The sequence below is a fragment of the Bufo gargarizans genome, chromosome 4 (assembly GCF_014858855.1).
Source record: "Bufo gargarizans isolate SCDJY-AF-19 chromosome 4, ASM1485885v1, whole genome shotgun sequence".
Lineage (NCBI taxonomy): Eukaryota > Metazoa > Chordata > Amphibia > Anura > Bufonidae > Bufo > Bufo gargarizans.
The window spans coordinates 51,330,025-51,354,518 of record NC_058083.1 but is presented as its reverse complement, the minus strand read 5'-3'; the positions used below and the strand labels follow the sequence as shown (position 1 = coordinate 51,354,518).

The window sequence follows — 24,494 nt, the reverse complement described above, 5'->3', positions numbered from 1 at the left end:
TTGTATCCAGGCTAGAGGCCGTATCTCATCTTGTATCCAGGCTAGAGGCCGTATCTCATCTTGTACTCAGGCTAGATACTGTATCTCATCTTGTATCCAGGCTAGAGGCCGTGTATATGTGTATACAGCAGGGATCAGCAACCTCCGACACTCCAGATGTTCTGAGACTACAACTCCCAGAATCCTTCTTTCACTTCTGTGGGAGTTACTAAAACAGCCAAATAGGTTGGCATGCTGGGAGTTGTAGTTTCACAGCGGCTGCAGTGCCGGAGGTACACAGTATATCTGTGTGTCCTTGTATATCTACGTTTGCAGTATATATGTATGTGCGCTCCTGTACGCCGTGTACTGTAGAGTGTAAGCTCTTGGGGACAGGGCCCTCTCTCCTCGCTCACGCTTATTGCTGTAGCTCTGTATTATGGATGGGCACCGCTTATCATATGTACAGCACCATGGAATGATCAGAGCCCCTGAGTGTGACAGCCGTGCTGCACGCCCCTTCCTGACGACGCGCTCCCTCTCACGCCCTCTGGGTGCTGCTGACTCTCTGGTCACATGACTCCTTCTTCTCTCTGTGCAGGAAACAAGCAGTTGTTGTCAGCAGCTCCCGGTACCTGAGCAGCGGCGCCCGGGCACTGGACATGGCGTGGACGTCGTACCAGCTAATCCTGGCAGGGATGATGCTCGTCACCGGCTCCATCAACACGCTGTCGGCCAAGTACGTATTGTTTACCGCAGCGCCTATGTACGTGTGTACGTTCAGATGTAGCAGAGCTGAGCTCGTCATGCCTCACAACTCATTATGATATCACAGCAGGTTCTCTGTATCTGGTATCTAGTAGCACGTTCACCTCTGCTACATCATCGCAATCCTATAGACTGGTGATGCAGAGCAGAGGATGTCATTTGCCGCAGCTCCTCAGGCTAAAGCACTGGGTAGATGTAAAGTTTTACTGGTTATACTGGGAAATAATTATAATCCATCTGAGGATCAGCGGCGCCGGGCGTGTCCTCAGCATTCTTCCATTCCGGTCCTTGGATAAGCGGCGCTGTAGGAGTATGGCGGCCACTTATCTCCCCTCTGTAGAAATAACATAGCACTCAATCAGTGAGCAGTGAAATGTTCTGCGACCCTCATTGTTTGCTTTACTTTTCAATTCAAGATCTCTGCTTGCTGTTTGTGAACGGAATGATTCACATACAATGACTGTTCGCAGCAGAGGATTTGTTCCAATGTATCATCATAGGTAATCATCAGGGAGCCAATCAGCAGCTCAGATTTCTCTTCTGCCCTGGGCTCCAGCTCGGACCTTCGCTGGCACATTGTAGCGAACCCTCCAGCTGTTTGAGGAGGATCTGGGCCAGACCCTTGAATGTGGCTTTGGCACAGCTGAGGGTTTGTTACAGTTGTATCCAGTGTAGACAAGGCTCTGTGACTCCAGACTGATACATTGTAGCAGACAGATGTGTGATGTCCACACCGGATACATTTATATACAAAGGCTGAGAGCCAATGTGACCCAGTCCTGCTCGCAGCAGAGGATTAGTTTCAATGTATCATGCTAAGTGATCATCCGGGATCGGACTCAGCCTAGACAATCCTTGAGATTCCAGACTGATACATTGTAACGGCAGGGCAGGTGATCATGTGATTAGCGGTTTTCTGTGGGATTTTTAAAACATTACATACAGGGAAACAGTCAGCAGGTTGTGAGCGACAGTTCGGGGACCGTCCAGAACAGTTCTAGGCTTGTGTGAGCGATCTATACACATATACAGACATAGCAGAGCTGACTTTGTCATGATAAAGACCACTACTAATACACTGCACCAAATGACAAACTCATCACTGCTACATCGGCACATAGGTTTATGTCAGTTTTAGCACTGGGTGGTTGATACTGTAAGTCGGCAGAGGCATCCATGTTCAAAAGTATAAGCCCCCCCCCCCCTCCGTACAGTGAAACATCCTTGCAATTAGTAGAGGGGTGGGGGGGGGGCACTAACTTATGAATCTGCCTTGCAGGGCCCCATGTTGATTTTTGGCCCCGATACCTCCAGCAGCGATCGGTGATTTTTGGCCCCGATACCTCCAGCAGTGATCGTGATTTTTGGCCCCGATACCTCCGGCAGCGATCGGTGATTTTTGGCCCCGATACCTCCAGCAGCGATCGGTGATTTTTGGCCCCGATACCTCCAGCAGCGATCAGTGATTTTTGGCCCCGATACCTCCAGCAGCGATCGGTGATTTTTGGCCCCGATACCTCCAGCAGCGATCGGTGATTTTTGGCCCCGATACCTCCAGCAGCGATCAGTGATTTTTGGCCCCGATACCTCCGGCAGCGATCAGTGATTTTTGGCCCCGATACCTCCAGCAGCGATCGGTGATTTTTGGCCCCGATACCTCTAGCAGCGATCGGTGATTTTTGGCCCCGATACCTCCAGCAGCGATCGGTGATTTTTGGCCCCGATACCTCCAGCAGCGATCAGTGATTTTTGGCCCCGATACCTCCAGCAGCGATCGGTGATTTTTGGCCCCGATACCTCCAGCAGCGATTGGTGATATTTGGCCCCGATACCTCCAGCAGCGATTGGTGATATTTGGCCCCGATACCTCCAGCAGCGATCACTGATTTTTGGCCCCGATACCTCCAGCAGCGATCACTGATTTTTGGCCCCGATACCTCCAGCAGCGATCAGTGATTTTTGGCCCCGATACCTCCAGCAGCGATCGGTGATTTTTGGCCCCGATACCTCCAGCAGCGATCGGTGATTTTTGGCTCCGATACCTCCAGCAGCGATCGGTGATTTTTGGCCCCGATACCTCCAGCAGCGATCGGTGATTTTTGGCCCCGATACCTCCAGCAGCGATCAGTGATTTTTGGCTCCGATACCTCCAGCACCGATCGGTGATTTTTGGCCCCGATACCTCCGGCAGCGATCAGTGATTTTTGGCCCCGATACCTCCATCAGCGATCGGTGATTTTTGGCCCCGATACCTCCAGCAGCGATGACTTATAAAAGAGACGTTGTCAGATCCATAAAAAAATTATAAAAATTTGCAAATTCTAAAAGGGAAACTAAAAAATTCTGCGTCCGCCACGACTTCCCGTCTTTCCGTCTTCCCCTTTGACTTATTTTTTCTTTCCGGATTTATTCTACGTTTGCACTTTTGAAATCGCCACTTATGTGAAACTGCGCGGTCACCTGACGATCGGGGTCGGGGGTCGACGCCTCACGTGATGAGTCAGGCCTCGCCGCCGCTCAGTCACAGGAAATCTCGGCCTTAGTCAGCAGAAGGTCTTGGTCGGTGCGGTGGCCTCGGTTCCTTGAGGTCACAACGTCAGGCGGCAGCTGAGAGGTGTAAAGCCAGGGTTTTCTGGAGAACGTTACACCAAACATTCCGTATTACAATGAATTGTGCGATATGACAATCTCAGCTCTGCTACATATGTATTGTGTTGCTCGGCGCTGTAATATTAGAAGGAAGTACAGAAAGTTCTCATCTGCGACCAAACACTTCTGCTGCCAAAAGTAGACGCGAGGAACAAAGTCCGTCCTCTGGTTTTAATCATTCTCCGGCTGAAAGTGAAACTTTGCGCGTAGGTAGCAGAGCTGAAAGGGAAACGCCACCTGATAACAACAGTTTTACAGCACAGCGCAGGGTCCATTCACCTGATAAACCCGCAGCGTTGCTTCTCTTGCACGAATCTGGCTCGTACTCTAGTCACATCCGGAGCTGCGTTCAGAAAGATGCCGATTCCCAATGCCACAGGGAGCATGGCTGAGATGACAGGTCATGTGACCAGAGGCAAAGTGATGCTTTGTCTGCAGGAGCAGAACTTTGAAAACTGCTCTGGAGGTGACTAGAGAAAAGGTGTTCCTCCTAAAGGGGGCGCTGTGACAGGGGGACCCATCGTCCGTACCAGGAGTGGGGCCGCCGGTGACGGTGGATGAGACCAGCGCTGCACAGGGAAGCTGCAGCTCTATCGTTCTGGAAGTCAGACCCTAGAAGACCCCCAGGAGGGGGATGGGGGGCGGGGTTTAGTAAATATGGCCGTAGTCTGGTCATGAAGGGGTTACGCTCCGCCATAGCGTGCGGCCCCATATAGATTGAGGTCACGAGGTGTTGCCCTGTTTACCTGGATCCTCCGCAGGTTCCTCGCCGGTGACTCATGTGCGCTGTCCTGACAGGCGGTGTCAGCTGATGCTGCATTCCTGAGAGGTATCTGCGGGGGGCCCCAAGCACCTGAACTGGAGCTGAGCTGCAGTACCAGAGAGCGGCCACCAGGTGGTGCATGGGGCTGTGCTGTCATAGGCAGACCCCACCGATCTCAGACTGATCCGAAGGACAGGCCATCAACAAGAAAAGTCCCTGAGGGTGAGACCCCCGGGAGCCAACTAAAGAAACCAAGATTATGTGGGCACTATATGGCAGTATTACATGGGCACTATATGGCAGTATTACATGGGCACTATATGGCAGTATTACATAGGCACTATATGGCAGTTTTACATGGGAACTATATGGCAGTATTACATGGGAACTATATTGCAGTATTACATGGGAACTATATGGCAGCATTACATGGGAACTATATGGCAGTATTACATAGGCACTATATGGCAGTATTACATGGGCACTATATGGCAGTATTACATGGGAAATATATGGCAGTATTACATAGGTACTATATGGCAGTATTACATAGGCACTATATGGCAGTATTACATGGGAACTATATGGCAGTATTACATGGGCACTATATGGCAGTATTACATGGGAAATATATGGCAGTATTACATAGGTACTATATGGCAGTATTACATAGGCACTATATGGCAGTATTACATGGGAACTATATGGCAGTATTACATGGGCACTATATGGCAGTATTACATGGGCACTATATGGCAGTATTACATAGGTACTATATGGCAGTATTACATAGGCACTATATGGCAGTATTACATGGGAACTATATGGCAGTATTACATGGGCACTATATGGCAGTATTACATAGGCACTATATGGCAGTATTACATAGGCACTATATGGCAGTATTACATGGGAAATATATGGCAGTATTACATAGGTACTATATGGCAGTATTACATAGGCACTATATGGCAGTATTACATGGGAACTATATGGCAGTATTACATGGGCACTATATGGCAGTATTACATGGGCACTATATGGCAGTATTTTTTGGGAACTATCTGGCATTATTACATGGGAACTATGTGGAAGTATTGACCAGGAACGATATGGCAGAATTATGTGTAAACTATATAGAAGAAGTCTGTGAAAATTATAAAGCAGTGTTATGTGGGGACTATATGGAAGTATTGCACAGGGACTATATGGCAGTTTTATGTGGCAAGTATTTGACAGTATTATATGGAAACTATATGGCAGTATTTGGTGGGAACTAGATAGGAGTATTACATGGGAACTATATGGCAGTATTATATGAGAACTATATGGAAGTATTGACCAGGAACTACGTATATGTGGCAGTATTGTGTGAGAACTGTATAGAATTAGTATGTGAGAATTGTAAGGCAGAGTTATGTGGGAGCTACATGGTAGTATTATGTTAGAGCTATATGGCAAGATTATATCAGAACTATATTGCAGTATTATGTGACATCTGTATGGCAGTATTATGTAAGAAATGTATGGCAGTATTATGTGGGGACTATATGGCAGTATTATATGGGAAATAATGTATGTGGAAGAATTATAAAAGAGCTATATGGCAGTATTATATGAGAACTATATGGCAGTATTACGTGGGAACTATATGATAGTATTATATGGGCACTAAATAGCAGTATTATGTGGCCATTATATGGCAGGATTACATGGGAACTATATGGCAGTATTACATGGGAACTATATGGCAGTATTATATGGGAACTATATGGAAGTATTATATGGGCACTAAATGGCAGTATTATATGGGCATTATATGACAGTATTATATGGGAACTATATGGCAGTATTACATGGGAACTATATGGCAGTATTATATGGGAACTATATGGAAGTATTACATGGGAACTATATGGCAGTATTATATGGGAACTATATACCAGTATTACATGGGCACTATATGGCAGTATTACAAGGGAACTATATGGAAGTATTGACCAGGAACGATATGGCAGAATTATGTGTAAACTATATAGAAGAAGTCTGTGAAAATTATAAAGCAGTATTACGGTATAAAAGCAGTACTACGGTATATGGAAGTATTACATGGGACCTATTTGGCAGTGTTATGTGGGGACTATATGGAAGCATTACACAGGGACTATGTGGCAGTTTTATGTGGCAAGTATTTGACAGTATTATATGAAAACTATATGGCAGTATTGTGTGAGAACTGTATAGAATTGGTATGTGAGAATTGTAAGACAGAGTTATGTGGGAACTATATGGCAATATTATGTGGGAGCTACATGGCAGTATTATGTTAGAACTATATTGCAGTATTATGTGAGAACTATATGGCAGTATTATGTGACACCTGTATGGCAGTATTATGTGAGAACTATAGGGCAGATGTATGTGGGAACTATATGGAAATAATGTATGTGGAAGTATTATGAGAGAGCTATATGGCAGTATTATGGGAACTATATGGCAGTATTACGTGGGAACTATATGGCAGTATTATATGGGCATTATATGGCAGTATTACATGGGAACTATATGGTAGTATTATATGGGCACTAAATGGCAGCATTATATGGGCATTATATGGCAGTATTATGTGAGAACTATATGGCAGTATTATGTGGGAACTATATGGCAGTATTATGTGGGAACTATATGGCAGTATTATGCGAGAACCATATGGCAGTATTACGTGGGGATTATATGGCAGTATTATATGGGCATAATAGGGCAGTATTATATGGGATCTATATTGCAGTATTACGTGGCAACTATATGGTAGTATTATGTGGGAAGTATGTGGCAGTATTATGTCACAGATAGCCATCTCTAGAAGCTACATACAATACAGGTAGGATAATCAAACACTGTAATGGGCGGCATCAGTGAGACCTGGGGACCTGTCAGGACAGATCAGGACCTTCCAGTCCTCAGGTTCTCCGTTTCTTCACGCTTTCTTTAGCTTTGTACTTGACATTCACTATGTCTGACAGCCTGAGGCCTACAATCTGCTGCGTTCTAACTCCCATCAAATGACAGGGCTGCAACGTCGCCATCTGGTGGCAGAACTGCAGAACTTCTCCTGTGCCTTTCATAGTATTAGGCCCCTTTCACACGAGCGTGACGGATGCGTTCAGTGAAACTCACACCATTTTGCAAGCAAGTTCAGTCAGTTTTGTCTGCGATTTGCATTTTTCACGCGCGTGATGAAAAACTGAAGGTTTACAAACAACATCTCCTAGCACTTGTTCGCGGATGCAATGCGTTTTTCACTGAAGCCCCATTCACTTCTATGGGGCCAGGGCTGCGTGAAAAACCCAGAATATAGAACATGCTGCGAATTTCACGCAACGCAGAACTGATGCGTGAAAAACAACGCTCATGTACACAGACCCATTGAAATGAATGGGTCCGGATTCAGTGCGGGTGCAATGCGTTCACGTCATCGCATCCGCGCGGAAAACTGGCTCGTGTGAAAGGGGCCTTACGCTGGGTGATGACTGTGTTCTTGTCCCATGTTATTAGGCAGCACCTCCTCATCACATTCACGTAGAGTCCGGGGAACACACTAATCAAATCTATATCCACGGAGGAGCGCGGCAAAGAATATAGAGTATAATAACACGACGGCGCGCGGCGCGCAGGGACTGAATCATAAAAATCATTGACTGCGCCGTCATCAGCTCAGCACTTATATAAATAATTTGTGGTCATTTTTTTACAAATGCATAGAGATATTGATTAACATTATGTTTTTCTTCCTGAAAAGGTGATTTTTTTATTTTATTATTTTTTTCACTGAAAATCAGTGTCACCGTTCTGGGGGGAAAAAGCCAAGTTTGTGGGAATTTGTGGGTATTTGGGAAGTGCCAGTGATATCGAGCAGGGCATTTCTCACGTTCTTTTGCTCGTCTTGCAGGTGGGCCGACAATTTCGAAGCTAAAGGATGTAAAGGGTCATCGTCTCATCAGTTTCAGCATCCGTTCCTACAGGTGAGAGATGTCACGGCCTGGTCACATGTGGCCACATCACTCCATGTTACTGTGTCGCTCCAAGTATCTCCAGCACTCGAATGGTTACACCGAACGTCTGCATGTGGTCTCCTGTTATACGCAGCCCAGGCGCTATCAGATATTTATGGCGTAGCTGGAGGAATACCCCTTTAGGTTTCTCATGACCAACACTTACCCACCAATAGGACGACCCGGTGAGTACACAATACTTCTCATGGCTCCAGAGCTTCATTGTGTTAGGGAGGTAAGTAGCCAGTGATCTTATGCTCCAGGTACTTGCTAGCGGGGCAACGCTGATGCGCTGCTGGCTTTGGATCTGCACTCACCATCCTTCCTTCTACCACGACCCCACAGTACACAGCACAGGAGATGGCCAACAGGACGGGGAGAGGGGGCCACCCAAGACAAGCAAGTAGGCGGGTGGGGGCAGCACACGCAAGGAAGGGACAGATATTGGGGGGAGGCAAAATGCAACTTGAAGCGTCAGTAGTACCCCCTTTGATTAAGTGGTCCCACAAAGACCTGGAGAAGACCATGCTTGGTAGATATCAGGAGAGGAACCCCCACTACAGGTGACAAAGAGGGGGACACCCGGCATAGAGGAGGAGGTAATGTCTGTGCAGTGAATGTAAGGGTGTCACCATCTTGTGCCAGGCTGCAGAGGTTATGTCTGTCTTTCAGGCAGTGGGCATGTTCCTGGGCGAACTCTCCTGTCTGGCCGTCTTCTACATCCTGGTGCTCAAGGACCGGCGATCTCCTGAGCCGACCCTGGCACCTTCCCAGCCCTTCAACTCCCTTCTCTTTCTGCCGCCGGCTATCTGTGACATGGCCGGCACCAGTATCATGTATGTGGGTGAGTATATCATCAGTAATTGTTACAGGGCTTTTATAAATGAGCTGTTCTACAACCGTCTAATGGGCTTGACGTGTTAATTTATCACCAGTTTTCAAGATATCTGCTTGCTGTCAGTAAATGAGAGCACTCTTGTTTACATTCAGAGACCATACACTTGTCCATAGCTGGTCCTGCTCTCAGCTGAGAAGTGGATACAGATGTATCATCTACACACAATGCTCTGTGAGCTCAGCTGATTGATACATTGTATCAAAGTAGCAGAGAGAGAGAGTTAGAGACAGAGAGCTACAGAGAGAGAGAGCTAGAGAGAGGGAGCTAGAGAGCGGGAACTAGAGAGAGCTGAAGAGAGAGCTAGAGAGAGGGAGCTGAAGAGAGAGCTAGAGAGGGCGCTGAAGAGAGAGCTAGAGAGAGAGGGAGCTAGAGAGAGGGAGCTAGAGAGAGGGAGCTAGAGAGAGGGAGCTAGAGAGAGAGAGCTAGAGAGAGGGAGCTAGAGAGAGAGCGCGAGAGCTAGAGAGAGAGCTAGAGAGAGAGTTAGAGACAGAGAGCTACAGAGAGAGAGCTAGAGAGCGGGAACTAGAGAGAACTGAAGAGAGAGCTAGAGAGAGGTAGCTGAAGAGAGAGCTAGAGAGGGAGCTGAAGAGAGAGCTAGAGAGAGAGGGAGCTAGAGAGAGGGAGCTAGAGAGAGGGAGCTAGAGAGAGGGAGCTAGAGAGAGGGAGCTAGAGAGAGAGAGCTAGAGAGAGGGAGCTAGAGAGAGAGCGCGAGAGCTAGAGAGAGAGCTAGAGAGAGAGTTAGAGACAGAGAGCTACAGAGAGAGAGCTAGAGAGAGGGAGCTAGAGAGCGGGAGCTAGAGAGCGGGAACTAGAGCGAGAGAGAGAGAAAGCTGAAGAGAGAGCTAGAGAGAGAAAGAGAGCTAGAGAGAGTTAGAGACAGAGAGCTACAGAGAAAGAGAGCTAGACAGAGGGAACTAGAGAGCGGGAACTAGAGCGGGAGAGAGCTAGAGAGAGGGAGCTGAAGAGAGAGCTAGAGTGAGGGAGCTGAAGAGAGAGCTAAAAAGAGAGATAGAGAGCTAGAGAGAGGGGGCTGAAGAGAGAGCTAGAGATAGAAAGAGAGCTAGAGAGAGGGAGCTACAGAGAGAGAGACAGAGAGATAGAGACAGAGAGCTAAAAAGAGAGATAGAGAGAGCTAGAGATAGAAAGAGGGCTAGAGAGAGGGAGCTAGAGACAGAGAGCTAAAAAGAGAGATAGAGAGCTAAAAAGAGGGAGCTAGACATAGAGAGAGGGGACTAGAGAAAGAGCTAGAGATAAAAAAAGAGAGCTACAGAGAGAAAGCTAAGGAGGGAGATATGCAACACGCCAGACCTGCAGGGTATAGACGAAGTGAGGTCACAGTTATGGGCAATCGAGGGTACTCACTATATTTGCGGAACCCTGGGCAGGCGCGTGGCAGTGAAGGAGAGGTAGACACAGTTCCTCTGGGGCACGCTCTGTAGATAGGGACCAGGCCTGATGGTAGTTGAGGTGCCCTGGATGTTACAGGTATTTTATGTGCCTGGGGCAAGGTCCCTGTGGTATTCGTGACGCCAGTGCCTTTTGCCGGTGGCACACCGGTTGGTGGTTGGAAAGATGAAGGTACACAAGTATGCAGTGAACCAAACGTAAACTTTACTGGACAATCCAACTTTGTACAGCAGGGAGTAGTATAGTCTCTGTATTACAGTTCCACACAAAGGGGCTTATTTACAGGTATGGCAGGCAATAGTCATGCAAGTTACACTGAGGGTAAATTCCACAAGCACTCAGCAGCAGGTTGTACTTTTCCTCAGAATCACTGTACACTGTCCTTTCTAGAACTCCTGCTCTGGCTTTATATCTCCCAAGGCCCGGATGCCTAAAAGGGTGGCTTATATCCTTGGTTACTTTCTTCCTCAAGTAATATACTGCTTGCTATGATCCCTAAGTTCCTCTGCCTATCAGGGTCACTTCGCTTACCCTGGGACGCCTCCTCCTATCAGGTGGGTAACTGTTGGTTTCTCCCAGGAGGTTGAATCCTGCAACTGGGGTATCTCTTCAGAGCTAACTTAGGCTCTCTTGTTCTCAGGCAGGCTGGAGTTTCTCAACAGCCTCCTGGACATCATTAGCAGCCAGGGCTATCCAGCTGCATGTCAGGAGCAGGCTTCTTAACCTGTGTCTTCTCAGACTCCTGACTCTGCACTGCCTCTCCCTGTCTGGGCCTGGACATTTATACTAGGGGCTCCCTATCTCCCTCTAGTGTCTGGGATGTCTAACTACACCCAACTAGGCCTGCTGCTGCATTAGACAGGGGTACATTGTATATAACAACACATTAAAACATACATTAAATGCAGAATTAAATATGACATTTCTGTTCCTTGTGAGTAGGAGTAACGCGCACATCAATTGACCCTTGTGTAGTGCCCACCCATACCTAGTGGGACACTACATACCCCCACGCTATAACGTTGCCCGTCCTCGGCGCAACATGGAGGGTCCCTGCACAGCTGGATACTGCACCTGTAATGAGGACAATAAAGCAAAGCAGGAAAACACATCTACATTTGCAAAATATACATTATATGTATACATATATTAGGCAGTTCCACTGGAATAGGAGCAAGTAATGGTGAAAAGGGGCGTCGTTCTCTTCTCTCAGGATAAAACAATGGGAACAGGGGCGCTGACCTGGCACAGCGTAACAATAAATACCAGGATAGTCCATATAATACTCTTAAGTGCAAATTGTCCATGTTAGAACAGTTGTAGTCCATGGAATATGTAAAACATTAAATAACAGTTTTTGGAGGCTCAAAGCATATAAAATGAGTCCGTACCCAGGTTCTTTTCTTTTCTTGTTTAATCCACAGCTAAGTAGAGATATGAGACCTTTAGAAATCATAGCAAGAATCACAGAGGCTCGCACGAGGTGGAGTCCATCTCTGGGCACATTATTTTAAAACAGTAGCAAAATCTCAGAGGCTCATGTGCATTTGAGTCTATCCCTGGGCCCAATTCTTTTAAATTCCAGTTGCATAATAAAATAGCAGCACATAAAATAGTCCACATTATTTAAATGGCATACATATAAAAGTAAGTGCTGTAATACCCTCAATCAACCTAAAAAGGGGGTTAAAGGGTTAAGAGTGCAACTTATGAAAACAGGCACAACTGGGTTTTCACTCTGAGAAAGCAGGCAGGAGGTCCTGTAAATAATATGGCCTTGCTGCACGTGGTATTTCAGTGGCTCACCGCCTCCACTGAGCCGTGGGTAACTGGCAGCAGCAACAGAGGGCCAAAACAACGAAGGACTCCTGTCCTGAAAGGGTTAAATCTTCTTTAGGATCCCTTGGTAAATAAAGCACACATCAAGGGCCTAGCAGGCCAATTCACAGGGGCATATCATATTCACTTTGCATTTCAGTGGTGCTCCCTGGCTCCATTTGTACATTGGGCCTGTATTGCGATTCAACAGATGGATGTGCCCACAACACAGTATTGGGGGGCAACTGCAACATAAACGGACCCCTAATAGGTATAGGCCCCATAGGCCTAGGGGTAATCACAGTCGCTGACCTCACCGGAGCAGGCATAACTATTGTAGGCTGCTGCACTGGCCTGGGTACCGCTGCTGCAAGCGGTCCGGTGGGTTCTGGGCCGACTGGCTCTGTGCGCCGGTGCACAGCATAAGAGGATCCCACCGCAGGTGCCGGTACTAAGGAGGGACGACTGGCAGGGACAGGTACTCTCACCTTTGGCCCGGAGACGTCCGGGTCCTTACGTTGTAGGCCAGGTGGAGTCCGGATCCTGGCGGTGGCAAGCTGGCGTAGCTCCCGCAGTTTCAGCTCCAGCCGCACGATCTGGTCGTCCAGGCTTTCGGAGTCGGGATCGCTGGTCTCCGCTGTCGTTGTCGGCACTTGGGCGGTGGGTGATTCGTCCTGCGCAGCCGCTGCAGGCTCAGGTGAGGCGTCCGCTTTCCTCCCTCTGCGGATATTCTCCAGGGCAGCTTTAAATCTCTCTGCATCCTGAAGCTCACGGACAGTTTTCTCCCTGCGAGGCAACTCAGGTGAGGGCCATGGGCTCACCCTCTTCTCCACCACCGTCGGCTGCCAGAATACATTCGGGCCAATGAAAGAGCCCCGTTCTTGGAAGGCGTGATGGGCCGGTCCTGGAGAGCATTCTGATTCACGCTCGCAGCCAGGGTTGTCCTCCGGAGAGCGCACAGACTCACGCTCGCAGCCAGAGTAGTCCTCATCAAAGTCCCAGTCCTCTGTCTTCTTCTTAGGACGGGACACGGCAGTGGCGTAGGGGCCTCGCAGGCCCTCAGCAGGGGTAAATTCAACCTCCTCTCCCTCGCGGAGGTTGTGTAGACGTTCTGGGAGGTAACTCCGCTTGACGGACCTCCTGTTGACATATACAGTCATGTGAAAAAATTAGGACACCCTTTGAAAGCATGTGGTTTTTTGTAACATTTTTAATAAAAGGTTATTTCATCTCCGTTTCAACAATACAGAGAGATTAAAGTAATCCGACTAAACAAAGAAAACTGAAGAAAAGTCTTTTCAAGATCTTCTGTAAATGTCATTCTACAAAAATGCCTATTCTAACTGAGGAAAAAGATAGGACACCCTTGCCCCTAATAGCGAGTGTTACCTCCTTTGGCTGAAATAACTGCAGTGAGACGGTTCTTGTAGCCATCTACCAGTCTTCGACATCGGTCTGAGGAAATTTTACCCCACTCCTCAATGCAGAACTTTTTCAGCTGTGAGATGTTTGAGGGGTTTCTTGCACGTACAGCCCTTTTCAAGTCACCCCACAGCATCTCAATGGGATTCAAATCTGGACTTTGACTTGGCCATTCCAGGACTCTCCATTTCTTCTTTTTCAGCCAATCTTTGGTTGATTTACTAGTATGTTTTTGGTCATTGTCATGTTGCATGGTCCAGTTCCGCTTCAGCTTTAATTTTCTAACTGATGGTCTCACATGTTCTTCAAGCACCTTCTGATACACAGTAGAATTCATCGTGGATTCTATGATGGTGAGCTGACCAGGTCCTGCTGCAGCAAAGCAGCCCCAAACCATGACACTTCCACCTCCATGCTTCACAGTTGGTATGAGGTTCTTTTCTTGGAATGCTGTGTTTGGTTTACGCCAAACATGTCCTCTGCTGTTGTGTCCAAATAATTCAATTTTGGACTCATCTGTCCAAAGAACATTATTCCAGAAGTCCTGGTCTTTGTCAACTTTATCTATGGCAAATGTCAGTCTGGCCTCGATGTTTCTCTTGGAAAGCAAAGGTTTCCTCCTTGCACACCTCCCATGCAAGTTAAACTTGTACAGTCTCTTTCTGATTGTAGAGGCATGTACTTCTACATCAACAGTAGCCAGAGCCTGCTGTAGTTCTCGAGATGACACTTTAGGGTTTTTGGAGACCTCTTTTAGCATCTTGCGGTCTGCTCTTGGGGTGAACTTGCTGGGGCGACCAGTCCTGGGCATGTTGGCAGTTGTTTTGAAAGCCCTCCACTTGTAGACTATCTTCCGGACAGTGGAATGGCTGATTTCAAAATCTTTTGAGATCTTTTTAAATCCCTTCCCAGACTCATAGGCTGCTACAATCTTTTTTCTGAAGTCCTCTGACAGCTCTTTTGCTCTCACCATGGTGCTCACTCTCACTTCAACAGTCAGGAGCACACCAAACTAAATGTCTGAGGTTTAAATAGGGCAAGCCTCATTCAACATGCAGAGTAACGATCTACTAATTATGTGCACCTGGTGTGATATACCTGTGTGAGATCTGAGCCAATTTAAGAGGGAATACATGTGAGGGTGTCCTATCTTTTTCCTCAGTTAGAATAGGCATTTTTGTAGAATGACATTTACAGAAGATCTTGAAAAGACTTTTCTTCAGTTTTCTTTGTTTAGTTGGATTACTTTAATCTCTCTGTATTGTTGAAACGGAGATGAAATAACCTTTTATTAAAAATGTTACAAAAAACCACATGCTTTCAAAGGGTGTCCTAATTTTTTCACATGACTGTAAGTCTCGTCCAGTCAGGTAGTCTTTAATGAAACCGAAGCCTCGGTCCTTGTCAAAGGCCACAACCAACCCCCTTCTCCTTTCCAGGCGGGGTTGTGTATCGGTGTGGCACTCGTGAACGGTCTTTGCCAGTTCTTCATAGTATATCTTGGTTTTGGTTGTCTTCTTTATGGCGGCCTCCCGGATCTCTGCCATCAATGCAGACCACTTGAACGAGGGCTGGAAGAAGTCTCTCCAGGAGCCGTAATAGGTCTCCGGTTGCGTCCTCGGTGGCGGGCAGGCGGGTCTCTCCGGTCCCGGAGAGTAGGCCGGTGGAGCGTCCTCTTGCTCAACACCAGTCACATTCATGGTTAATAAGTCAGGCGCGGACATATCAGCAGGAAAGTCCTCACTCCTCAACATGCTCGATCCTTCTCTGGAGAGCGACAGGGTGGCGCCAATAAGTTCAGACAGATCCTCCCATTGCACTGGGAGGCCGCCCCCCAGGTACTCCAGTATGGGGGAGGCGGAGTCCATTACAGCAGACATGCAAATGTCCAGACAGGGCGGTGGCGCCAGCATACAGCCTTCCCGCACTTTTAGCAGAAGGCGCCAATTTTTACCGCCAATTTAAGATGAAGATGACGCAGCAAACAATTTCAATCAAGCTCAGCGGCCATCTTTGAGCAAAATAGCTGTCTATTCACTGACAGCAAGCGGTGGCTTAAACAAGTAGAAAACAGTCCATACAATGCTATTTTCACACCGCAATCAGTACAGTTCACTTTGGCCCAGCAATTTTCAAATAAACAATTGGGGCATGTCACTTTAAGATAATTTTCAGCACACAGTTTTTAAATCCGCTATGGCGCAGGAATATTCGGATCCTGTTCGTGACGCCAATTTATGCAACACGCCAGACCTGCAGGGTATAGACGAAGTGAGGTCACAGTTATGGGCAATCGAGGGTACTCACTATATTTGCGGAACCCTGGGCAGGCGCGTGGCAGTGAAGGAGAGGTAGACACAGTTCCTCTGGGGCACGCTCTGTAGATAGGGACCAGGCCTGATGGTAGTTGAGGTGCCCTGGATGTTACAGGTATTTTATGTGCCTGGGGCAAGGTCCCTGTGGTATTCGTGACGCCAGTGCCTTTGGCCGGTGGCACGCCGGTTGGTGGTTGGAAAGATGAAGGTACACAAGTATGCAGTGAACCAAACGTAAACTTTACTGGACAATCCAACTTTGTACAGCAGGGAGTAGTATAGTCTCTGTATTACAGTTCCACACAAAGGGGCTTATTCACAAGTATGGCAGGCAATAGTCATGCAAGTTACACTGAGGGTAAATTCCACAAGCACTCAGCAGCAGGTTGTACTTTTCCCAGAATCACTGTACACTGTCCTTTATAGAACTCCTGCTCTGGCTTTATATCTCCCAAGGCCCGGATGCCTAAAAGGGTGGCTTATATCCTTGGTTACTTTCTTCCTCAAGTAATATACTGCTTGCTATGATCCCTAAGTTCCTCTGCCTATCAGGGGCACTTCGCTTACCCTGGGACGCCTCCTCCTATCAGGTGGGTAACTGTTGGTTTCTCCCAGGAGGTTGAATCCTGCAACTGGGGTATCTCTTCAGAGCTAACTTAGGCTCTCTTGTTCTTCAGGCAAGCTGGAGCTTCTCAACAGCCTCCTGGACATCACTAGCAGCCAGGGCTATCCAGCTGCATGTCAGGAGCAGGCTTCTTAACCTCTGTCCTCTCAGACTCCTGGCTCTGCACTCCCTCTCCCTGTCTGGGCCTGGACATTTATACTAGGGGCTCCCTATCTCCCTCTAGTGTCTGGGATGTCTAACTACACCCAACTAGGCCTGCTGCTGCATTAGACAGGGGTACATTGTATATAACAACACATTAAAACATACATTAAATGCAGAATTAAATATGACATTTCTGTTCCTTGTGAGTAGGAGTAACGCGCACATCAATTGACCCTTGTGTAGTGCCCACCCATACCTAGTGGGACACTACAGATATAGAGAGAGCTAGAGATAGAAATAGACATACAGAGAGAACTAGAGAGAGGGAGCTAGAGAGAGAGCTGGATAGAGAGATATAAAGCTAGAGAGAGACATAGAGAGATAGAGTTGGATAGTGAGATAGAGCAAGAGAGAGAGAACTAGGGAGAGGGAGCTAGAGAGAGAGCTGGACAGAGAGCTAGAGAGAAAGACCTAGAGTAAGAGAAATAGAGAGAGCTAGAGAGAGAGCTGGAGAGAGAAAGATATAGAGTTAGGGAAGTAGCTATAGAGATAGAACTAGAGAGAGAGAGAGAGAGAGAGAGAGAGAGCTGTTTTAGCTCACAGAGTTTGTCTAGACTTGATACAAGAAGAATGTTCCCATTCACTGACAGCAAGTAGATTTGGAGTGGTGAAGCACATGCCAGTCCTGGAGATTCAGGTGCTTCACCTTGTACTGAATCCCTCCCCGTTAGACATTGCAGGGCGAGGGCCCCGGACTTCCATGTATGTATTATTTTTATCATTCCAGCTTTGAACATGACCAGCGCCTCCAGCTTCCAGATGCTACGAGGAGCCGTCATCATCTTCACCGGCCTTCTTTCTGTTGCCTTTTTGGGGAGGAAGCTGGAATGCAATCAGTGGGTGGGAATCTTCGTCACCATTGCCGGACTGATCATCGTGGGGCTGGCCGACTTATTAAGCGGTCCTGGCAGTGGGAAGAATCTCAGCGATGTTATTACAGGTAGGGTATTCTGGTGTACCGTCACTTTAACATTGGTACAGCCTCCTAAAACTGCCCAAGAAGCATCGCATCCTGAAGAAGCCATGACCATGTCCTGGAATGTGACTGCCACATCTCGGTCTCCAGTACTGAACCTGATTGCCCCAAGATTCAGGCTAATAACATTACCCTAATAAACCCCCCTAACTGTGCCCAACAATATTGCCTCAAAGTGAAAAAATATTACTGCCATACGGCGCCCAAATAATAGTGCCGACTATGTCCAAATCATCAGCAGTCATCCCCAATCTTCCATGCTTGAAGTTCAATACCAGGTGTGTAAGAAGTAGAGTCTGAGCTAAACGCCCAGCCCATGATTGGAAAGAGGTTCTCAGGGTTGGACCCCACTATTTCCAGAAATCTCCTGAATCTGGATGCCAGCCTGTGGCATAGATCACAAGTACCGTAACTAACTGGTGAAAGTCCAGGGGCACCACCCCATGATCTGACGAAGGGCAAATGCAAATCCTTAATCTTCTCATCTTCTCCACTGTGCAGGGGACCTGCTGATCATCATGGCCCAAATCATTGTAGCCATCCAGATGGTCTTAGAAGAGAAGTTTGTCTACAAGCATAACGTGCACCCGCTCCGGGCAGTGGGCACAGAAGGTAAGTCCAGGGTACACTATATGTATTATAGTATCAGAGCTGGCCAGAAAACACCAATAAAGAGTCACTGTACTTTCACACAATTTAATTTCATTTAATAGTCATGTAACTACCGTAGCAAATTTCCACCTGAAAACAAGTGTTAAAGTCATGGCCACTAGGGGTCTCACTCCCACCTAAGTTGCAATGCACTTCCTGTTGTTGGACAAGATCCGTCCCTGGTAGCAGAAACTCAGAAGATGGATGACAGGAAGTGGGGGCATGTCAGAGCTAGCAGAGATCCTGAGCCTGATAAAACAACAGCTTCTGAAATTACAGGAGCCTCCTGTGTGTCTGTGAGTGTATTCTCTCACTCCTTATTAGCTTTCTGAGCTCCCTAGAAGAAAATAAACATAGTGGTAAGTAAAGGAAGTGAGGTTACTTCATACAGTACTGGCAGAAGGGAGATATCCCCTGCTTCTGAGAGAAATGCATCTAGCTGTGCAGCTGAAACAGGAGATAATATGGCTGAAAGAGACTTAAGAGAAGCCCAAACATAATTGTTAATTCACAGTTATGATTGTACAATGAAGCACAGCCATTATGCAAACTTCGCCCCCTGCTTCTGAGAGAAATGCATCTAGCTTTGCAGCTGAAACAGCAGATAATATGGCTGAAGGAGACTTTAGGGAAACCCAAACATAATTGTTCCTTTGCAGTTCTGAGTTTACAATGAAGCACAGCCATTATGCAAACTTTGGGTGTCAATTATTAAGACTGGCATTTTAGACACAAGTCTTAATAACCCCTATAGCTGATGGTGGATGAGCCAAAGTTATGAAGAGGAGCAGGCCTCCCCTTCCCCGCCTACACAGCGGCCCCTTTTTTTAGACCTGGCATGAGCGGGGGAAAAGTTGCAGATTGTGGCACAAATGACCCCCTTTGTTTGAAAACGCAGGTACGCTTTAAGATCATGTCCTATGCTGCAGTCACCTCCAGATCTGCATTCACAATTTTGCAGGTTTCCTGTTAGCTCTGCAGCACCTTGCCATTTGAATGGTTGTAGACGCATGTCCTGCAATGGTGCATTGTGGAAGATGTAGTTTTTTTTACAAAGAAAAATAGGGTGATGCCCACAATGCAATGAACCAGGCTTGACCAGCTCTATCTCCAGTGTAACTACTGAGCATACTACAAAAAAATACAAGAAAGCTCCACCTGTGGCTTGATTTTTATGGGCCATAGCCTCGAGAATGATAGTCCAAAGTGGACATCCCCTTGAAGACAGGTGGGCGGGGCGACTGATTTAACAGTGGCTTGTTTGTCTTCCGCAGGTCTGTTTGGATTTTGCATCCTCACTTTGCTGTTGATCCCCTTCTACTACATTCCAGCCGGCGAGTTCAGCGGCAGCGACCGTGGCGTACTGGAAGATTCCTTGGATGCCTTTTGCCAAATGGGGAATCAACCTCTGATCATTTTGGCTCTGCTGGGCAACATCAGCAGCATCGCCTTCTTCAACTTTGCTGGTATCAGTGTCACAAAAGAAATCAGCGCCACCACTCGTATGGTGCTCGACAGCCTCCGGACTGTGGTCATCTGGGTGGTCAGCCTCGCGGTGGGGTGGGAGAGGTTTCATGCCCTGCAGATACTGGGCTTCATTATTCTGTTATTAGGCACCGGACTTTACAATGGGTTGCACAAACCATTGATGTGTGGACGTTGTAAAGAACAGAGCGAGGAGACGCAAAGTCTTCTACAAGGGGAACGAACACCCATCAATGCAGACTCCTAATGGCCATTAATAGATGTTTTTGGGAAAAATATGCCATGGACATCTTCAGATCTAGAATTCATCGGAACTGTTTCTACTGAATGGACTATACATAGTGCATGTGTACCGCCATCTCTTGACAACAATCTGGATAGATGTTATCTTGGTGGATTATACTCCCAAGAGAGTTACAAAATATTAATGAAATCAAATTCGCTGAAGAATAAGCTTTGCTGGCCATACTGTGGTCTAATCTACTGTCAAGGATGGGCAGACGACTCGCCAACTACCAGTGTCAGTGTAGTATGAACTCCTCGAAGGATGTATCTAAATGAAAATATAAGGTTTTCCAGGATGCCCTTATAGTCTTCGTAGGCCTGTAGGCAACGGGAAGCTTTACATGACCTTGTAGAAAAGGGTTGAGAAATTAGTCCTAATACAGTATAGATTTCATACTACAGTAATTCTAGGATAAATGAGAAATCTAGAGCTTTCTTCTGTGTTTTTCATGGAAGACGACACTTATCCTCCTAAAAAACTTTGTAAAGAACCTACATTATATGGACATAAGTATTGGGACATCTACACGTTACACCTAAAGGAGCTTTTATGACATCCCATTGTTACGCTGCTGGGCCCATGTCCACCGCTGTCCTGCTCTCCTGGCCGGGCACAGGCATTCCTCCACTTTCCCTGTGTGTATGTATTGGGACCAGTGCTTAGTGAACTTATCTTCAGCGCTGCTAGAGCTTATCTTGCTTTCTTGCTTGTTAAGGCTTGCTTTCTGTCCAGCTGCTGGCTAAGGTGCTGATCAGTTTTCCTATTTAGCTGGGCTGGTGGTTCCGCCTCGTTGCCTGAGCTTTGGGTAGTTTAGACTTTGCTAGCCCTAGTGAAGGTATGCCTGGTTCTCAACTCTGATTCTTCCCAGCCAGCCCTGACCGCGGAATGCTTTCTCGTATATGCTAGTAAGCTGCCTGCTCTGACCTTGGCCTGTCTCCTGACTCCTCAGTGACTTGCACCAGTGACTCTGATCCCTGTGGGTCAGCGTCCAACTAAACTGAGCCTGTTTGTTTTCCTTCAGTGAAGTCTAAATCATTGTATAGGGGTTAAAGGGTGACTACCAGGACACCGCCAGGACACCTCCTTTAGTTTTAGCCCAAAGCCAAACCGGTTAGTTGGAACACAGCATTAATATGGAGCTGGGCTTTCTACAAGATTTTGACGTGCGTCTGTGGGAATTTTTGCTTATTCACCCAGAAGAGAATTTGTGAGGTCAGACATATGTTGGAGGAGAGGGCCTGGCTCGCAATCACCATTGTAGTTCACCCCAAAGTTGCTGGATGGGGTTGAGGGGATAGTCCTGTGCAGCCAGTCAAGTTCTTCCACGCAAAACTCCCCCAACCATGCCTTTATGGAGCTTGCTTTGTGCACTCGGGTCTTCCCCAAACTGGGCTGAGCCCGGCCCCTAAAAACCCACCTATATTATTATCCCTCCTTCACCAGACTTTACAGCTGGCACAATGCAGTCAAACAGGAAATGTTCTTCTAGCATTCACCAAACCCAGACTCGTCCATCAGATCGCCAGATAGAGAAGTGTGATTGGTCACTCCACAGAAGACATGTCCACTGCTCCAGAGTCCAGTAGAGCCATGATTTACATCACTCCATCCCAATCTTGGCATTGTGCTTGGTGATGTTAGGGTTGCATGCAGCTGCTCAGCCATGGAAACTCATGCCATGAAGCTCCTGGCATAGCACAGTTTTTGTGCTGATGTTCATGGCAGAGGAGGTTTGTCACTCTGCAGTTATAGGGTCAGCAGAGCGTTCATGACGTTTATGCACTATGCTCCTCCATATAGGTTTTCTCCATATACTGTAGTGTATCAATTATAGTTAGACACAATATATTGCACTTTGTACTTGTAGAGCTCCTTCCAATCCTTCTTCTAAATTTCTGATATCCTTCCATTATTGTAAAGACTATTTCCATGCTAAATAAATACTGTATTGGGAGGATTTAAAAAAAAAAATCCAAAAGTCATCCTACATCTTCTCAGGAGTGGATCTTCAACCAAGTTGTGAGGAAAACCATGAGATAGCTAATATGGGCACCACAAATGGTATCCATGAAAGTTTTCAGTAGGTCCTGGGTTTGGTGGAGGCCTGGACTGCACAGTCTACACCTTCTGTGGTGGAAATACTCCTCAAGGTTCTAACATAAACTTCTTGTCCTTCTTATCAGACTTTTACAAATATAATGTGTATTATATTGTTGCTCTCCTGCTGCCTTAATTGCTCCTCTACAAGTATAGGTCTTCCAAAAATTGATTAATTGTTACCAACTTTAGTCTCATCTAGCAAGGTAACTGATTTTTGGGATGTTGGAGATAGGGGAGGACATGTACAATGCACAATTGCAAATACAATAAAGATGTTATTTTATAAATTAACTTTTATTAAAGGGATTGTCCAGTTGAACTGAAGGCTGTCTTAGAAAAAATTGTTCATTGGTGGTGCTGTTGGGAGACCGGAACATTATATGTCCACCAAAATGAATGACATCTGCACATTTTAGTGGGCATCAGTGGTTCTGTAGGACAGGGTAGAGCTAGCCATGGTCCTATGCTCTAGCTCTCAAAGATATGCTATCCACTATCCTCTTCTCTAGCTCTTAGAGATGTGCTAACTACTATCCTCTGCTCTAGATCTTAGAGATGTGCTATCCACTATCCTTTCTCTAGCTCTTAGAGATATGCTATCCTCTGCTCTAGCTCTTAGAGATGTGCTAGCCACTGTCCACTACCTCTTAGAGATGAGTTAGCCACTCTCCTCTCCTCTAGCTCTTAGAGATGTTTTAGCTAATGTCTTTTGTAGCTCTTAGAGATGTACTAGTCAATATCCTCTGTTCTAACTCTTAACGATTTGGTAGCCACTGTCCCCTGCTCTAGTTCTTAGAGATGTGCTAGTCACTGTCCTCAGCTTTATCTCTCAGAGATGTGCCAGTAACTGTCCTCTACTCAAGCTTTTAGAGATGTGCTAGCTACTGTCCTCTGCTCCAGCTCTTAGAAATGAGGCGCAATAAAGGATGCCACCCTATTATCTCAAAATACCTCAAAGTTAAGCATTGGACATAAGGGGATATTTAAATCAAACGACCCTTGCTTGAGAGTCCTAGTGAAGCTTCAGTCCATGTGGTCAACCCACCATATGTCCATAAATATTGGTACACCGACACAATTCTAAAATTTTTGGCTCTATACACCACCACAATGGATTTGAAATGAAACTAACTAGACTTGCTTTACCTGCAGACTGTCAGCTTTAATTTGAGGGCATTTACATCCAAATCAGGTGAACGGTGCAGGGATTACAACAGTTTGCATATGTGTCTCCCACTTGTTAAGGGGCCAAAAGTAATGGGACAGAATAATAATCATAAATCAAACTTCACTTTTTAATACTTGGTTGCAAATCCTTTGCAGTCAATTACAGCCTGAAGTCTGGAACGCATAGATATCACCAGATGCTGGGTCTCATCCCTGGTGATGCTCTGCCAGGCCTCTACTGCAACTGTCCTCAGTTCCTGCTTGTTCTTGGGGCATTTTCCCTTCAGTTTTGTCTTCAGCAAGTGAAATGCAGGTCAATCGGATTCAGGTCCGGTGATTGACTTGGCTATTGCAGAACATTCCACTTCTTTCCCTTAAAAAAACTCTTTGGTTGCTTTTGCAGTATGCTTTGGGTCATTGTCCGCCTGCACTGTGAAGTGCCGTCCAATGAGTTCTGAAGCATTTGGCTGAATATGAGCAGATAATATTGCCCGAAACACTTCAGAGTTCATCCTGCTGCTTTTGTCAGCAGTCACATCATCAATAAATACAAGAGAACCAGTTCCATTGGCAGCCATACATGTCCACGCCATGACACTACCACCACCCTGCTTCACTGATGATGTGGTATGCTTAGGATCATGAGCAGTTCCTTTCCTTCTCCATACTCTTCTCTTCCCATCACTCTGGTACAAGTTGATCTTGGTCTCATCTGTCCATAGGATGTTGTTCCAGAACTGTGAAGGCTTTTTTAGATGTTGTTTGGCAAACAAATAGGACGTGAACCCAGCCCTAGTGTCAGAATAAGCCCCAGTACACAGCAGAGCAGCGTGGCGGAGCGGGGAGGCCACCATGTACTGACAGAGCGCTACCTGGTCCTGGTGGTCAGGGATGAGGACTGTGCTTTCCAAGGATCATTTTCTACTGGG

General features: G+C 46.7%; 1 protein-coding gene across 1 annotated transcript; it reads left to right on the top strand.

Annotated features, from left to right (window-relative positions):
- Positions 1–552: 552 nt before the first annotated feature.
- On the top strand, positions 553–22,722 carry SLC35F6 (solute carrier family 35 member F6). The gene is made up of 6 exons (XM_044290029.1): positions 553–718; positions 8,109–8,181; positions 8,884–9,055; positions 17,628–17,840; positions 18,378–18,488; positions 19,802–22,722. The coding sequence occupies exons 1-6, from the start codon at positions 642–644 to the stop codon at positions 20,257–20,259; spliced, it is 1,104 nt and encodes a 367-aa protein (XP_044145964.1). The 5' UTR covers positions 553–641; the 3' UTR covers positions 20,260–22,722.
- Positions 22,723–24,494: the final 1,772 nt, after the last annotated feature.

Bases quoted from the DNA above. Each gene is read 5' to 3' on its own strand.
- SLC35F6 (XM_044290029.1), top strand. From the start codon at position 642: ATGGCGTGGACGTCGTACCAGCTAATCCTGGCAGGGATGATGCTCGTC. The intron at 719-8,108 runs GTACGTATTGTT...CTCGTCTTGCAG, and splicing joins ATCAACACGCTGTCGGCCAA to GTGGGCCGACAATTTCGAAG. The intron at 8,182-8,883 runs GTGAGAGATGTC...TCTGTCTTTCAG, and splicing joins TTCAGCATCCGTTCCTACAG to GCAGTGGGCATGTTCCTGGG.